We start from the raw sequence: 18331 nt of genomic DNA, 5'->3' as shown, positions 1-18331 counted from the left end.
AAATTTATTTAAAAAAAACAAAAAAGTAACCTGTATAGGCTTCTAGGCTCTGCCAAAGGTTAAAGCTGAAAAGTAATGGGCCCAGTGGAAAACAAAATTCTAGTAAGCATCATGGTTAAAAATAAAAGTCTACGTTACTTCTTTTAAAAAAAGGAATGTAGGAGTCCATGCTGCTAATAAATGCACAAATATTTATGCCATGTGCCAACGTGTAGATGTGGAGAGAGTGCTAGAGATGGAATAATGACCATTTTCAATGATTCTAGAAAAGAAGGACCCAGGCAATAATCACCAATGAATATGAAATCTAAAGGAGATTTTTGATGAGGAGAAACATGTTTGCATGGCTTCAAAGTATCTCCCCCACCCCCAAAGGCTTATCGATTTAAGAGAAAAGTTCTAACTACAGTGGAGAAACCGGCCAACCCCTTGACTGGGTGGAAAAAATTCGCATCATAATGAGGGGCAGATGGACATACATCATGCACCTGCCCATGGCATGACCTGAAGGGACACGACATCACCAATGTCACATTCTGGCCTGGAATGCAAAACCCGCAGCCCACCATGAGAAAACATTAGACATACCAGACACTGTAATATGAGAAATATTCCATTAAAAAATGAGGTGGCAGTGTTGCATAGTCTTCGAAAACGACGATGTCATAAAAGGCAAAGAAACGCTGTGGAGTGGTTCCAGAGTGGAGGATAATTAAATGGCGTCCATGACCCTAGACTGGATCCTCTACTGGAGGAGGAAAAATACTATAAGGGACATTACTGGGCCAAATGATAGAAATAAAATACAGATGGCAGAGTAGATAAAAGACTTCTTTCATGCATAAATTTAATGAAGTTGATAACTGTGATAACAAAAGGCCATGATATAGATAACCTACGCTCAAAGAGTTCAAAAAAATTACATGTGTGTATACGTGTGTGTGTATACATATACATATATATATACGCGCGCACACACACACACACACACACACACACACACACACACACCCCCAGAAAGCAAACAGTACAGCAAATAGGGCAGGAGGTTAATACTTGAACCCAGGCAAAGGATCAACTGGAGTTGTATGTATTTATCTTATTCTTGCAAATTCCTATAAGTTTGAAATTATTTTGAAATAAGAAGTTAAAAAAAAAAAGCTTAGAAACATTTCCATTTCTTTTGAGGGAAAAGTTGAGACAGCATTAAGTTTACAGAAATATTCCAACTTAGGTTGGGGGGACTTGGAAAAAATTACCAAGCTGAAAGCAAGGAATTTCACGTTGCCAAATCTGTGCTTAACGTTAATGGTAGCTTTAACTTCCTATCTAGAACAATAAACTCAGAACAGTCCCTAGGTTGGTGGTGAGATGGAGCAAACCCAACCCACCGCAGACGGAGTCCGAGGACACTCACCAGGCTGGCCGTGAGCAAGGGCGCCGACTGGCCCAGGACCTGGCTGCGCATGCGCACGAGGTTGGACGTCTCTGCAGAGGTTGCCCAGGCCTGCCCCGCCACCGGGTTTGGAAGGAGGTACCTCCCTGTTGGAGTTAAAGAGAAGACAGTATGAGTAGCAGGCAGAATGGCAGTGCTTCCCTAGAAATGGCATCCTTCTTCTATACCACTTCTGCCATACGTTGCAATTACACTGATATATACAAACCGGAAGCAAATTGTTTTAATTAAGTTGGGAGATCTAGTTGCAAGTTCTGACCCCTATTTTCCACATAAACCCAGGTAAACCTCTTCACCTCCAGCATCTGTAGCTTCTTGTTACTGTGCTGAGGATATATATAAGTATACAAAGCATTCTTACCATCGTAGATACAAACATGTGCATTTACAAATGTACTTTTAAAATATCTAATATGGAAAGTGATCTAGCAATCAACTAGAAAAGTGTCTACAAAGATCATGACCAACAAAAGGAAGAGCTGTAAGTCTTTCAAGTTGAAATGGGGCTGGTGCCCCTTTCTCCCAGCTTCTCTCTCTGAAGAACTGGTGTATATCCAACCATGTCCACAGGACATGTGATGGTACCCATTTGCATAAATCAGGACATTAATGTTAGTGTAGGTTCACTGAGCAATTTCCATCAACCTTGAACTCTCATATATATGTGTATATCTTTAAAAGTCAAACAGCTGAACCAACTCACACTGTATTACTTCTTTAGTACATGGATTAGACTAGTTATCCACACATAAGCCTTTAAGTTAGGAGGGACATGAATATTCACATAGTAATGAAGCTCAGTAAAAGCAGAGACCATGTTTGATTTTTATCTGTAGCACAATGACTGGTCATAGTAGGTGCTCATTAAATATTTGTTGACTGATGAAAGAACAAATGGGTACGTCTCTCCCCAAAAACACGTGAAGACAATGAAAAGACGGCAGGCCACCCGTAGAATCTCATCTACGGGCTGCACGTGTGGGGACTCCGGCTTTGTACCTCCCGGAATCGTGAGGGACTGCAGCACGTGTGGCTGGTGGCCCTGCAGCAGAAGTCACATTCGTGCCCTGGATTCTCCCCAGCAGATCCGTTCCTTGTAAAAGAACCCCCCTCTCTTTCCTCAGGCATGCACTTAACTAGCACCCACTGGTTAATAACTGCTGAAATACATTAACTAGTGTGAAAATTCATATTTTATGGCAAGAAAAGAAAAACATAAACATAAAAAATTTTCTCTGCCCTTTGGCCTCCTCTGCCCCCTCTGCTGTGCACTGTATATCTGCATTACGCATCAACCAAACCTCTCCATCAGCAGGAATACCTGCTCAACCATAAACAGCAACATTTTCCTAGCACCAACAAGACAACTCCTTAAAAGATAACATTCCTTCTGAATCTTGTAAGGGGCTGCAATGACCCATGACCCACTACTCACCTTGTCCTTGCTGATCTGGATTATGCAAACTATCTATATCATTTAATGTACAGACCTCTGTCTCTAGAAATCTACATAACTGTGCTTTGACCGCTAATGGGTAGAACAGTTCTCAGAGCTTTCTGAGAGGCTGTTCCTGGGTTATAGTCCTTAATTTGGCTTGAATAAAGTTTTCCATTTCTTTCTTAGATCAACTGATTAATTTTTTCATTGACACTAGTTTGCTATTAGTCCACAGTCTAACTGGCAGTACAGGAGCTAGGGTCAGCTCCCATCAACTGTCCACGTTAAGAGGTCTAATGCTGGGACTTCCCTGGTGGCACAGTGGTTAAGACTCCATGCTCCCAGTGCAGGGGGCCCAGGTTCCATCCCTGGTCAGGGAACTAGATCTCACATGCAACTAAGAGTTCGCATGCCACAACTAAGGAGCCTGAGTGCCACAACTAAGGAGCCCACAAGCTGCAACTAAGACCTGGCACAACCAAATAAATAAATACTTTTTTAAAAAAAAAGAGGTCTAACACTCTAAGTGCTTTCAAAAATTTGTATTTTATTTTGCCAAAATTGTTCTTTTACCCTTATTATATAGTAAAAGCACAGACTCTAGAGAAAACTAGATCTACTTTTGAGATCTTGACCTGTAGCTCAGTGCTATGGGGAACGAAGTGAGTCAACCTCTCTTGGCCTTGGTTTTTCCATCTCTAAAATGGAGACCATACGATTGACTATGTCAAGCTGTTGAGGAGATTAGCGGGTTTTTTAAGTGAAGCACTCAGTACATGTTAGCTATTTAGCCATAACAGCAGTAAAAATGACAAGTATCTTTTTTTTTTGCTTGGTTTTGGTTTCTCTTCACTCTCAAGTAGTAAATGTAAATATATATATATTTAAAGATCACCTATAATCATACCAGGGAAAACCACTATCAACATTTCAGTAATTTTTCTGCCAGACTTTCTTTCTGTAACCTGTATTTTCTTGCAAAAATGGGATCACACTTACTTTTGTCACCTGCCCACCACAACCCCACATAATAGATTGTGATATTTTCCTAGCAAATAAATACAGCAAATACCAATTAATTGAAGCATAAATGCTATCACTGAAAATTCAAATATAATGACCCTCTGTGGTTCCAGTCACCACCTTGAACCACTCATATATATTTTTATGTGCAGGATGTATTACATTTAAAGTCTAGAATTTTAAAAATTCTTTTCTTTGCCTTATTTTGAAATATTAACTAAAAGCTGGACTAACAGGTGTTTTGGTAAATCGGCCCCCTTTAGACCCCAAAGCAGGACATTAATAAAGAAGGACAGGAAAACCACAGACTGCATTTAGGAATGCCAACATCAGTAGTACATGAATAAATGATTTCTTTAACATAGAAATAACTCCCACTATTTGAAAAACATTACTTGTTAAAAATATACCAAACTCCAGTCATCAGAATCAATAGGGTTTTCCCCACCTCCACCCCGGTCCCTCCTGTGTCTTTCCCTATATTTTATATTTTATATAATTTTTGGTTCATGTTTCAGAAAAGGCCTGATAGGAGGTATAGAAGCTACATGATGTCAAGATTTACATGATGGAATGAATCTACTCTGGCCTGACCAATGCTCTGTCTGAAAAAAAAAAATTCTGTAAGTCACTTTTTTTATTCTTTTAGTAGAAAATAATTATTAGACTATAACCCTATAATCCCCCAGAGCTGAAAAAATAGGTATTTATTTCTGTATCCCTAGGACATGGCATAGTGCCTGTAACTTAGTAAGTGCTCAAAAAATGTTTGTTGACTGACATGCAGTTAAAGTACACTATTTGATTAATATCTGATCAAGTCTAAACAGGAACAATAAAACTGAACAGATGATTTTCTTAAATTTCATTTGTAGTATACTATAATAGCTAAAATACATCGAGGACTTACTATATGCCAGGCACTGCAACATCTTAACCACGCTTTTGGGTGCTAAGTAATATTACCTCCACGTTAAAGTCCAGAGAGGTTACATAATTAGACAAGGGCACACAGCTAATAAGTGGGTAAAACCAGGATTCTTACTCTGAAACCCAGATCCCACCACAGGAAAATATTCATCACATATGCTTAGGTGAAAAAACAAGTTATAAGACAGGATAATTCTATATTTTAAAGTAAATAATATGTATTTTGCATACTATTTGAAAAATAATTTTTCAAATAAAAATTATTTTCAGAAAACTGTCTGAAAAGATAGGAAATGGTAGCAGATAGGATTAAATGATATAATGCACTTAAGGCACTCAACCTGGGACATGGAAAGCAGTCAATACACTATGACTCTTCACGTTATCCTGAGAACTTTACAGTTCCATCGATGCAACCCGACCACCACCACCACCACAGTAACGATATAAAACATGGTAATGGGTTCTTAGACCAGATCACAAAAGAAAGAAAGAAAAAAATAATGACTAGGAATAAAATAAAGACTAGTATTTCTCTGTGGGAAGGAAATAGCAAATTCAGAATTGTCGTTATCTCTAGCAGGGAAAATGGGGAATAGGTCCAGGGAGGAGTATTGATGTAATATTTTATTGTTTAAAAAGTTATCTACAGGAAATAATGGGATCTATTAGTTGAACATACAAGTTTATAGTATTACGTTTTCACTTGTAGTTTTTTTTAATTTTTATTTATTTATTTTTGGCTGCGTTGGGTCTTTGTTGCTTTCTCTAGTTGCAGCGAGCGGGGGCTACTCTTCATTGCGGTGGGCGGGCTTCTCATTGCGGTGGCTTCTCTTGTTGCAGAGCACGGGCGCTAGGAGTGCGGGCTTCAGTAGTTGTGGCTCGTGGGCTCTAGAGCGCAGGCTCAGTAGATGTGGCACACAGGCTTAGTTGCTCCACAGCATGTGGGATCTTCCCGGACCAGGGATTGAACCCATGTCCCCTACATTGGCAGGTGGATTCTTAACTACTGTGCCAACAGGGAAGTCCCTTCACTTGTAGTTTTAATAAATTCAGTATTAATTTTTTAATATATCTGAAGGGTGTGGCAAATATTAAGCTTTGATAAAGCTGGCTGGCAGGTATTTGAGGTTGGGACTAAATTATTCTGCATTAATTTCTGTATGTGATATTATATAATATTGCTTTCAATGATTCCTATCAAAAAAATGTGCTGCATAATCTAACATGGCAAACTAGCCAGGAGCACGTTCCCTCCACTCCTCAAAATGGTAGCTCCTCAGGCCGCATCAGGGAGGGGTCTGGGCTGGGGAAGCACGGAACCAGGGAAGAGGTTCCACGGAGAATGGGAGCAAAAGGGAACCACGAGAATCCTCATCCTGGTCCCAAGATAAAAGTCACAACAGCTGGGACTGGTAGATGCCCCCTTTCTGAAGCCAGTGGGAGGGCAGAACAAAAGCAGGGACAGCCCTGAATAAATCCTCAGTGCAGGCGATCCCTGTGTATGCTAGCATCGTTGCTCGATAAGCCAGGGCATGCTTCAAGTAGGAAGCCAGACACTGGACAGATCCAGAACAAGCACTGGGGGAGGGGACTCAAGGAACCAGAGACACGTCCCTTCTCCTCTCTCCATAAGCGCCAAACCACACTTTGAACCTTTCAGTTTTGTTAGATCTCACAGAGGACTTTCAAGCAAGCCGAGACCATGGCCAATGGGAAAAGTATGCTGTCTTCTCTGAACTCACTCAGTCTAACTCGGCCACATACATTTCTGGTTTTTTTTAAACATCTTTACTGGAGTATAATTGCTTTACAATGTTGTGTTAGTTTCTGTTGTATAACAAAGTGAATCAGCATATATCCCCATATCCCCTCCCTCTTGCGTCTCTCTCCCACCCTCCCTATCCCACCCCTCTAGGTGGTCACAGAGCACCGAGCTGATCTCCCTGGGCTATGGGGCTGTTTCCCACTAGCTATCTATTTTACATTCGGTAGTGTATGTATGTCAATGCTACTCTCTCAAGGCCACATACGTTTTATTTGTTGCTATCTCATGTGTAAGTCTAATCTCCGTAACAAGACCATAGGTGTGCCTGGTCGAAGATAAACAAAGTCAGACACTACTTAAAGCAGTAAGGACGGATTTTAATCAGTAAGAACCACTGCAATAGGGAGAAAGAGTCCAGCATGGACTCTGTTCGTCTTCGATTGGTACAGAAGTAACTGGGTGTTTTAACAGGAGAATGAGGGAGTAGGGCAGGCAGCAAGCGAGGGCTGGGTCGAGCCAGGGAAGTGAAAAACAGGAAGGGTTAGTCAGTGTAACTGCGATCAGGCCAGCTCTGTCTGCTAGCTGGCAAGGACCGAAGTTTGGATTCTACCTTTCCACAGAGACTGGGAGACAGAGGCCCTATCTGTTGGCATGAACAAATAGTAAAATTTTTTGGTAGCCTGGAGTTTTCTGAGGCAGGCACTTTAAGGCATTAGGGTCATCCTAAGGATGTGGCCTTGAGCTGTTAGAGACTGTTAGTGTTCTTCGAGTCTCTGTAGGCCAAGGTTGGGGGGCCTAATTGAGAGAGAGGGCTCTGAGGAGCCTGGCGAGGGTTTGGTCAAGGTGAGACTTGGTCAGCCTTCCATTTTTTTGTTACTTCAATAGACCCTAACTCATGTTCATTAACAGATCAGTTTTTGAACTAAGTCTGAACTAACTGTTGAACTTAGCCCATATACTTATATGTCTTCAAACCTTCATACAAGACATAAAGCTCCTTGCCAATAATGGTAAAAGTAATTGCTCTAGTTAGGGGTGACACAGAGTCATATTGCTGAGTGCCTATTCTGACCCCCCCCAAACTGATTCCATCACTTATTCATGAACTTCAAGCCTCGTGTTCCTCAGCTGTAGAGTAGGGGTAAACTTACGGAGAGGTTCTAAGATTAAAAAAGAAAATACATCATACAATGGGCATTCAATACATATAAACTTAAACAAATAAGAAACACAAAGAGATATGCAACACATGAGAGATGACAAGGTGAGCAAGAAATAAAATTCTGTTATTTGGAACAAATAATAAAATTAGGAAGCGTTTATATACATATGTAATGAAATGTTTATCGTCCTGTCCTGGGTTAGATTTTAGATGTCGTTATTCTTGCACAAGTCTCGTCTGTAGGAATCATGAATGTTACAAATTAGAGGGTCTGTCAGCACAACACATGGGATGTTTTATTCCTGCCTGGACCCCCATTAGTGTTAACAGGGAAAAGAGGACAACAGATGGATTTAAGGCAGTCATTAGAAGGCATTAGCATTGTGCCATAGTTGGTAGTGATTACATCAAACTTTACACAAATTCACTTTCTGATGACTACCAAGAGCCTCTAAAAAGTGTGTTGCTGCTATATTCATGCATCATTTGCTGCCTACAATTTGAGAAAATTAGCATCTGTCAACTGCATTATTCAGCTGCACAGGGTGGAAATTAATGGACAATACCATTCCCTCTTTGTTGTAGGAGAGGTGAGCTTGCCTAGCAATCTGGCTGCTCTATTTTAATACCACATCGAGCTTTTTGTTACAACTGGAACTTTGATCAGCTCTGTGTTCTTCGGAAACACATTGCTAAAATTCCAATATGCCTATTAAAACATTTATTAGATACTGTCTACTGACATAACTAGAAATTTAAAGGCAATAAATAGAGGTCCATATGAAAGCTGAAATCTGTTGGCCAGAGTGAAACAAGAATTTGTCAAGCTTCAACCACAGAGCTATGGGTTATTGGAATGGGCTTTTTATAGTGGTTATTGTTTCTCCTCTGGTCACAGGGCCTCTACTTAACAGAATAAGTAGAAATATCTCCAGCCATTTATATATGACAATAAGTAGATTACTAAGACTCAGACTGTGACTAGGTCTACCTAGGGTACATATGGTCTTTTTCCTGGAATGGGTTTTCCTTTGTTTTCATCCTGAATTTCAAAATAACAAGAAGCAAGACCTCCATAAAGAGGTCTTCAAATGTGAGATACATGCTTTCAAAGCCCCCGGAAGCTTAAAGTATCCCTCTGAAGTACGAAAATATCAGGTCAGAAATAGTTTCAGCAGAAATTAAATACAGCCTCTGGAGACCTACTTTGTCATTGAAGAGTAATGGTTCCTGCCTAGATTTAAAAGCTTCTAGTAAAAAAGTTCCATATCACCTGAAATGCAATATAGATTGAGCAGTCAGTCCATGGTCTCACATTTTGGGCTACCTCACTTTTTTTTTTTTTTTTTTTTTTTTTACTGTTTTTCCACTTAACATTTTTATTTCTTTATTTATTTTATTATTTATGGCTGTGTTGGGTCTTCAGTTTCTGTGCAAGGGCTTTCTCTAGTTGTGGCAAGCGGGGGCCACTCTTCATCACGGTGCATGGGCCTTTCACTAGCGCGGCCCCTCTTGTTGTGGAGCACAGGCTCCAGACGTGCAGGCTCATTAGTTGTGGCTCAAGGCCCAGTTGCTCCACGGCATGTGGGATCCTCCCAGACCAGGGCTCGAACCCATGTCCCCTGCATTGGCAGGCAGATTCTCAACCACTGGGCCACCAGGGAAGCCCTGGGTTACCTCTCTTGACTACAAACAGGACATCAAAGACAACAGAAGACTCAGGAACTACATAACAAAGCAGTCTTGAGAAAGGGTTTCTGGTGCTCAGTTATACATAAGAACTCTGGGAAAGCTTGTTTATCCCTCTAAGGTCGCCACCAGGAAGAAAGGGTAGCTGAGGTGGTCCACGTGTTGCCCTCAAGGGTTTTGGTGAGCGAGGGGGGCCCACAGGAGGGAGGGAAATAGAAGGTGCCGGCATCACAGAGGCAAGGGGCTAGGGACAGAAAGAACAATGGGCAGCTGGTACTGTGCTGGTGCCACGAGCAAGCAGACGGGGCCGCATGCTCACGTCTCTCATCTGTTAGCTTTACCTTTGGGCTACCAGGCTGCTGCTGACCTGAGCATCTACTGAAGCTCTCACAGCAGCCCCCAGAAAGTTCACATCCACCACTAAAGTGGGAGGAGGGCCATTCCCACCACTTTACCTTCCCCACTGCCTACTAAAACCTCCCTTGCTTAATTCCACTTCGGGGTATATACACAAAAAAAGTGGAAGCAGGGACTCGAACAGGTATTTGTACACCCGTGTTCATAGCAGCATTATTCACAATAGTCCAAAGGTGAAAACAACCCTACTGTCCACTGATGAATACATAAACAAAATGCGGCGTATACAAACCAATGGAATATGATTCAGCCTTTGAAAGGAAGGAAATTGACACACAGACGAACCCTGAAGAAGTACTAAGTGAAATAAGCCAGACACAAAAGAACACATGTCATATGATTCCACTTATATGAGGTTCCTGGAATAGTCAAATTCATTGAGATAGAAAGTTTAACAGTGGTTACTGGAGGGCTGGGGAGAGGGGGGAATGAGGCGTTATTGTTTAATGGGTACAGAGCTTCAGTTTGAGATGATGAAAAAGTTCTGGAGGTGGATAATGGTGATGGTTGCACAACAATACGAACGTACTTAATGCCACTGAATTGTATACTTAAAATACAATAAAGTACAAATGGTTAAAATAGTAAATTTTGTCATGTATATTTTCATACACACACACACACACATATCCTCCCTTGCTTAGCCCAAACCACCATACCTTCTATAGGAAAAAATGAGGGAGCCCTTTTTGTTGTCCAAAGGAGGTATCCACAGTGAACTACCCAGCACCTGCTTTCACAAATTATACTCAAATCATACTCAAGCCCTCCAAATCATTCACAAGTCAGAGAAACTGAGTTTTTCAAGACCCCTCCAAACTTTCAAAATGGAGAAAGCTTAAAGACCGTGATAAGTCACTGGCAGAATCCAGGCAGAATCCATGAGTCAGCAGCCTTCACCCTACAGTGTACTCCATCATCATGAAGATATTCCTCTTTCATGCCCCATCGCTCAACTCTAAACATCGGTTCCCTCATCATAGGGACTGTCGTGCTCACAGGCAATTACAGCCTCCCTTTATTCATCTTCAACTGTGCTACTGCAACACAGAGACACGGTCCCTTTCATCTTCCCTCTCACATGGGTGACTGACTTCCAATTTCTTGTCCCCACTGCAAAAGAATAACTATACCTAGACAGCATCGACAATGCTGCTAGATCATTCTTCTTAATGGCATAAGTAAATATAATTTGAGAAACCAACAGATTTGTGACCAGGGAGAGCTGAAGTTCACTGACTCTTATATTGAGCTGCTATTCTAGCCTTAAAAGAAAACGTGGTGTGTGTTGACTCACACAAAAAAAGTCCAAAGCGTAGGCTTGACCCCATGTCCTTGAAGGCATCACTGCCTACTAGCCAGGGATCTCCAACTGACAAGGAAACTGAAAGATGAATGGAGAGAGGACACATGCCTTTAGGGAGGCTGGCTGTCAGAGCACAGTGACACCAATGGGGTATCAAGGTCTGAATCAAATTAATCGCCCAGTGCAGCAGTCTCTAAACTGTTTTGCTGCTAGACTCAACTCCACCAGAGATACCCAATTTCACTTCTTAGAATATTAGCAGCAGCATTCTATATTTAACATAGAATGGCAAGGCAATATTACTAACCACAAGGGCCTGAGGACAAAGTTAGGAAGATGCTTGAAAGGGTGGGACAAAGTTAGGGGGATGCTTCAAAAGGAAGCTTGTAGCAAGCAGAGCAAACAGCAGACGCTAACAGTTTAGGGCAATCCCAGACTGACTGGGTCCATGACAATTATTTCACGAAGTCTCTAAAGCCCAATTCCATACCGTGAGAGAGCTAGGGACTGCGGAAAAATACCAGAACAAACATGTCTACCACGCAGAAATCAAAGCCGCTGGACAGACCGCAAGGCCATGGAGTGGCATCTCAAGCTGCCGCTGCCACTGTCAACTGCAGCTTTAAATCAAAAGTAACATTCAGGGCTTCCCTGGTGGCGCAGTGGTTGAGAGTTCGCCTGCCGATGCAGGGGACGCGGGTTCGTGCCCCGGTCCGGGAAGATCCCACATGCCGTGGAGCGGCTACGCCCGTGAGCCATGGCCGCTGAGCCTGCGCGTCCAGAGCCTGTGCTCCTCAACTGGAGCGGCTGCAACAGTGAGACGACCGCGTACCGCAAAAAAAAAAAAAAAAAAAAAAAAGTAACATTCAGAGTGAAATGCGCCAAGATGATTCAACGGGATAGTGGTCTCTTTACCCTCAATTACAGAGAACCACCCTGTTGCCCTTGCCATAGAATGACAAAAGGGCAAGAAATGCCAACACGCTATTTTTAAATGGAAACAATTCAAATCTACACTTACAGAGAAATATATTTGGCCTCTCTTTTCTTTTCCCTTAACTTGTTCTTAAAGAAGAAGTATTTCTTCTCACCTACCAAGATTACCAAATTCTAATAAGGGAAGATAATAGGATCATATGAGTTAATACACGAAACAGAGCTTAGTAAGCTTCAGTGTTCCTATTATTTTCAGTACATGCTCTGCTGCCTTTTGGTATACCTACACCCAGCAACTTCTCCCATTCTGCTATGAGACCCAGCCCTCGCCAGCAAGTCCCTCTTGCACCTAGACCACCAAGGTAGTCTCCCTTCAAGGGGTGATTGTATGGATTTAAAATTCTTATCAAAACGTACAGAATGGTTTGGCTCTAAGCTCTAGCTGTACAGACCAAAGGCTAATGTGACAACTTAAAATTGATTTTTAAGGAAGTATTAAGTAGAGCTACTCTAATGAGAACATGGTAACAAGAATCTGACACCAAGCAGGATGTGTGAGTGAGGGCACCAGGGAGCTGGGTGGGGACGGTGTCTAAGCGACGCCAGGCACAGGTCAGAGCGAACATGTGCATCCTTGTATTGAAATATAATTCAGCAGAAAGAATTGCTAGACATGTCTAAAGCCCCCGGGAAATGACAGATATTGATGAATGCTGTTGGGAAGATATATGGAAGGAAATGGCAGATAAATAGAACCATTTTTTCTCAGTCATTTTGCGGATATGAGGAGCAGCTGTTAAACAACCTGTCAGTGCCCTGTGCTCTCTTCCTCTGTCTCCTTCCTCACCCCCATCTGCATTCTCTACCCGTTTCTAAACCCTCCCGGAGGACCAGTATCTTGCTCTCTTCAAAATAATCATCAAGCGAGCAGGAGTCATCTCCTCCTCCCCTGTCATAATCTGGCTGCTCAACCCAGTTAGTCCAACCCTTTCCAAAATGTCATTCTTTTTTGTTTGTTTGTTTTGGTTTTATTTATTTATTTATTTATTTATTTATTCCCAAAACGTCATTCTATCCTAACATGTTGGCTGCCCCCTGGGGATCCTGGAAACACAGCTGACCCTTGAACAACACAGGCTTGAACTGCGCAGGTCCACTTATTTGTGGATTTTTTCAACGGTCAACACGCCAGTACTACACGATGCGGAAGGGTTGAATCCACAGATATGGGACCACGGATGTGGAGGAACCATGGGTAGGGAGGGTAGGCTTTAAGTTGTTTGCAGATTTTTGACTTCACAGAGGGTTGGCCTCCCCAACCACCTTGTTCAAGGGTTGTTCAAGGGTCAACCGTACGTTCAGTTTTTAAACTCCTGAAGTGAAACTGCTGAATTCAAATCCATTACCATTTGGCCCCAGTCACGAGACTCAAATCTAAAATTCAAAGCCTGACAACTACCATGTAGTGGCTCTGTGACCTTGTTAACCTCTTAAGTCTCAGTTTCCCATAAATGCTCTGTAAAAATGGACATGATTGGGCTTCCCTGGTGGTGCAGTGGTTGAGAGTCCGCCTGCTGACGCAGGGGACACGGGTTCGTGCCCCAGTCCGGGAAGATCCCACATGCCGCGGAGCGGCTGGGCCCGTGAGCCATGGCCGCTGAGCCTGCGCGTCCAGAGACTGTGCTCCGCAACGGGAGAGGCCACAACAATAAGAGGCCCGCGTACCGCAAAAAAAAAAAAAAAAATGGACATGATTGATCAACCTCCTGGGGCGACGGTGAGGACAATTTAGGATGTACACAGAGAGCTTGTCATACCATCTGGCAAATAGAAGGCCCACAATAAACAATGACTTATTATCCCCTCTACTTTCCATTGCTGAACAACTCTTCCTGGCAACAGCACTCCTCCTCGATATCATTCTCAGGCTGGATCAAATACTCTCCAGCTCAGGGCCCTTCGGAGTAAGAGGCTCTCATTCCATTCACCAAGTGGACTCAAGAGCACAGAGTGGGAACCCAGTCAGACAGGGATTTGCACCCTGGTTTCACCATCTATTAGCTGCGAAACCCTTGATAAATTATTTTCCCTCCCTGAGCTTCTATGTCTAGACCTCCAGTGATGATGATCATAGGTAACACATACCAAGTGCCCAGCACCGCGTTGAACACAAGTGTGTGTTCCGTGGTGGCTCAGGTCCCTTCCAGGATGCTTTACCCATTTTGGCATCATTGGCATTGAATCTACAACCAGGGGCGTTACTAGCCTTACCTTCCCCCCCATTAATCACCTGCTTCTATGGGGCTGCCTGCGTCTAGGGTGCCATCTGTTTCTGTACATAACATGCTTTTCTACATTGCAAACTCAGTGTCAGCTGGGACCGTATCTCATCTGTCTTTGTAGCCCCACAACACAGCCCGCACACAGAAGCTACTGACAGTTTACAGGATCATATACTTATGCCTGTGCCTATTAACTCTCCACTCTGTCTCTCATTTATATTTCTCCCAGAGTTCGGATGTTTTCATTTTTGTTTAGTTCCCCATTGCCTAGAATGTTCAAATGTGGTTCAGTTGTTTGTTTTGTAACCATAGCAATAGTGAAAAAAGGCTCAGCGGCCTTAAACTTGATACAAGAACATCGTATCACTTCTCCTGGCTTTGATTTTCTCTTCTAAAACCCATCTCCAAAAGAGTCTGACACTGCCACAAAACACTGTGTACATCCAAGGCCAACTGTTTAACCTGAGTACATGTGAGGACAATTTGCACTTAGTACCTTACTTTTTGAAGAAATTATGAATCCTACTCAGTAACATTCTTTTGCCCACTAAGATGCTTTGATTGACACACCCAAATGTCACTGGCATCCTGAGATGCTAAACATTTCTGACAACTGCCCTACATCTAAACAGTTAGGACAGAGGCCAAGGAAGAACTGGAGATCAGGAGCTTTCCAAGAGAAACAAAAAGAACAAAGGCAGCCACAGGGGCATAAAATAGACTCCATATGACAGTCGAAGCAGAAATTTCCAGACAAGTCCAAATTTCCTAACAAGTTCTCTAGCTTTATTACAAGGAAACGTCTATGTACAATCTAATTCACTTAACGGTGTATTTCCATATATATCTCTTTGGAATAGTTCCTAGTTTCATGTAAGCTTTTGTTCCAAACAGATTCCAAATTCTTCTTCCGTAATGTCTATGTGTGCCCCCTGAAGAACATATTATTTTTGTCTTAAGAAATCTTTGTTGATACTGATTAATGAATAAACAGGAAATCTAGAACAAAACTATACAATTTTTTTCCCCAAAATACTGCATAGTAGATCTCCTCCAGCATCTCCAAATGGCAATCTATTAAAATGCCCTATTTCTGGGGTGGGAGATCTCAATCAAGGACTGTATAACCCTTACTAGGAAAGTTAATGTCCACTCTACCTGGTTTAAAAGCAAGAGGATCTAGGAACCACTGTTATCCGAACTATAACCCTGTGCCTTGAATTAAGTTCTAACAAATCACTAAGTGCCTTGCAAAACATAACATTGCCCTTGTTTTTAAGAAGAGAAAATTTTAAGCCAAGATTAGCATCATGATTGCCTCAAGCACTGCTTGGAAATTAATGACCAGTGTAGGGTTGGAATTCAACCTTGCCATTTCTGGTCTCTTATGTAGCCCCTGACTTCTGAAAGTTCAGACGACATTAGGTAGCCTTGAACTCCAGGATCAGCGCCTCATGTCTTAAAGTAACAGTATCAGTAGGCTACTTAACATTCCTTTTTAGGGCTTCAGTCATGCTTATGAGGAGATCAGTGTGCTCTGGCACTCAGCTAGGGGGCAGGTAGCTATTGGGTTGTTCCAATCATCCTCCAAACAGTCATCTCTCAAGATCGAGAGCCTGATCATTTTCTTCTAGCCATTCATTAAATGCATTTAATCTCCTACTATTTAAATCCACCGAGAGCACTATAACCGTTGAAAGAATGGCAGTGGGCATACACACACAGACTTAACACACATCAAAGAGTATCATACGTCAGATCTGCTTATGGTTGTCCACAAAGCTGGTCCTGTCTCCAAGGTGACTGCAGGTAAAGGCGCGGAGGGCGGGGAGCATGAGAAAGGATAGTGTACTAATGTCTGTGTGTAAGACCCCTAGCATCTTGCCCCTCGTGCCATGCATGTACTTATGAGACGACATGTCTGATAAAGCCTCAGTTCAGAACCCTTCCTGTAGTTACTGATAGAGTTGCCAGATTTCATAGAACTACAGGATGCCTAAATAAACTGGAATGCAAATAAACTGGATTATGTATACCACAAATACTACATTCTACACATCAATGCTACAAATATTATTACCAGTCTCTCTGGAATTAACATTGAACTTAGTGCCATGTATGTTATCTGGCGACCCAATTCACTGAGCACTTAGGATTGGCAATGCAGGAGGCTTTGCTTTGAGGGTTCAAGGAAAAGGTCCTCAAGGAATTGATAAAGTAGTAAAAGGGATTATAAGTCCACAAATAATAGGAAGTTAAAAGTGATCCATCCTGGAAGAAGAGGACAATGTAAGATGGTAGCAGGAAGGAGAGAGTGAACGTATAGCTGTGGAAGTGATGTGAAGGGGTTTGAGATGGAATGTGAATGTAGCAAAGAACCACGAGCTTCATCTCGTTGTTCTGTACACCGAACATGGGGGCCTCATTGCTCTGGGTTTGCGCATGTATCACCTACCATCATTTTTATATTATTTATATATACCAGTGCAGCCAAAAGCTAGTAAAATGGAGTAAAAACAAAACAACAACAAAAATGCTTTGCACTGAGACTCCTAGCAAACAAAGCAAAGACAGAAACACAGTGGGATACCCAGCTCTCATTACTTAATAAAAGAAAGAATTCAAATTTGTCAGACCACACAACCTCTTTTTCCTCATTTTGAGCTCAGAGAAATTTCTTTTGGAGGTTTTAATAAAAGGGCAATGACATATCTAATTCTCACTGTCGTCTAGAGTCATTTAGGGCAAAAATGCGGGCACCTCCTACATTACGGAACACTAAATAAAAACTGAGGGTGCAAGGCTGTGTGTGCACGCATACATGTGAACACATAATCAAAGTCCATGTATACACTTTACATACATACATGCCTCTCCTTTACAGAGACTTGGAAACTGGGAACTAAGGTACCTTAAGCAAAATTCTTACTCAAGTCTAACTTGGTGCAGTGTTAATAATTTACACAGTAGTCATGACTCCACCTGTATTCTTATTCAGAAAAAGGGAAACAGATGTTTAAATGGTACCATTCTCTCTTTTCAAAGGTTTTACCCACCAGGGATCAAGTCAACAAGGAGTTAAAAAGCAAGGAGTGGGGGGCTTCCCTGGTGGCGCAGTGGTTGAGGGTCCGCCTGCCAATGCAGGGGACACGGGTTCGTGCCCCGGTCCGGGAAGATCCCACATGCCACGGAGCGGCTGGGCCCGTGAGCCATGGCCACTGAGTCTGCGTGTCTGGAGCCTGTGCTCCGCAACGAAGGAAAAAAAAAAAAAAAAAAAGCAAGGAGGGGACTTACTTTCAGCTCTCCCTTCAGGCCCTGTTGGGATGCAGGGGACTGAGACAGTACTGTCAAAAAACAGAGAAATGATCTGGCTAGGCAGACACAAGAAAATAAATTTAGCCCTGACAATATGCATTGATTAAGTACTTGAATGACAATGGAACATGACAATGACAAATGCAGGCTACCACGACCAGAGTCATTAATACATCAGAAACACTAATTTTTACCAATCTTTAAACATCCCGGTTGGTGGCATTTGCATTTCTTTGCCTACTCCTTTTTCCTGCGGAGATGACAAAAAGTCAGCTTCATTTTCAGTTTCCATCCAGGAAGCTAAAAAAAAAAAAAGTCTACATTCCTGATCTTTGAAATTAGCCCCTGAAAATGAGTTTTATTTTTTTTTAATGTATGCTTTTTTTTTTAAATTTTATTTATTTTTGGCTGCGTTGGGTCCTCGTTGCTGCTTGTGGACTTTTCTCTAGTTGCTGTTGTCTTCGTTGTGATGCTCGGGCTTCTCACTGCGGTGGCCTCTCTTGTAGTGGAGCACGGGCTCCAGGCACGCGGGCCTCAGCAGTTGTGCACACGGGCTCAGCTGCTCCACGGCATGTGGGATCCTCCCAGACCAGGGCTCGAACCCATGTA

General features: G+C 42.3%; 1 protein-coding gene across 1 annotated transcript in view; it reads right to left on the bottom strand.

Annotated features, from left to right (window-relative positions):
* Window positions 1-480: 480 nt before the first annotated feature.
* Window positions 481-18331, bottom strand: part of LOC132518318 (microtubule-associated serine/threonine-protein kinase 4-like) — a 207551-nt gene continuing 189700 nt past the window's right edge. The window contains exons 3-4 of the mRNA XM_060146311.1: window positions 1392-1542; window positions 481-541 (exon numbers count right to left, since the gene is read on the bottom strand). Of these exons, the coding sequence (XP_060002294.1) occupies window positions 481-541; window positions 1392-1542 (212 nt within the window). The remainder of the gene's footprint in view (window positions 542-1391; window positions 1543-18331) is intronic.

The sequence above is a fragment of the Lagenorhynchus albirostris genome, chromosome 3 (assembly GCF_949774975.1).
Source record: "Lagenorhynchus albirostris chromosome 3, mLagAlb1.1, whole genome shotgun sequence".
NCBI classification, from domain to species: Eukaryota; Metazoa; Chordata; class Mammalia; order Artiodactyla; family Delphinidae; genus Lagenorhynchus; species Lagenorhynchus albirostris.
Note: the sequence above shows the minus strand (reverse complement) of the source record. Positions and strands in the feature narration are given on the sequence as shown.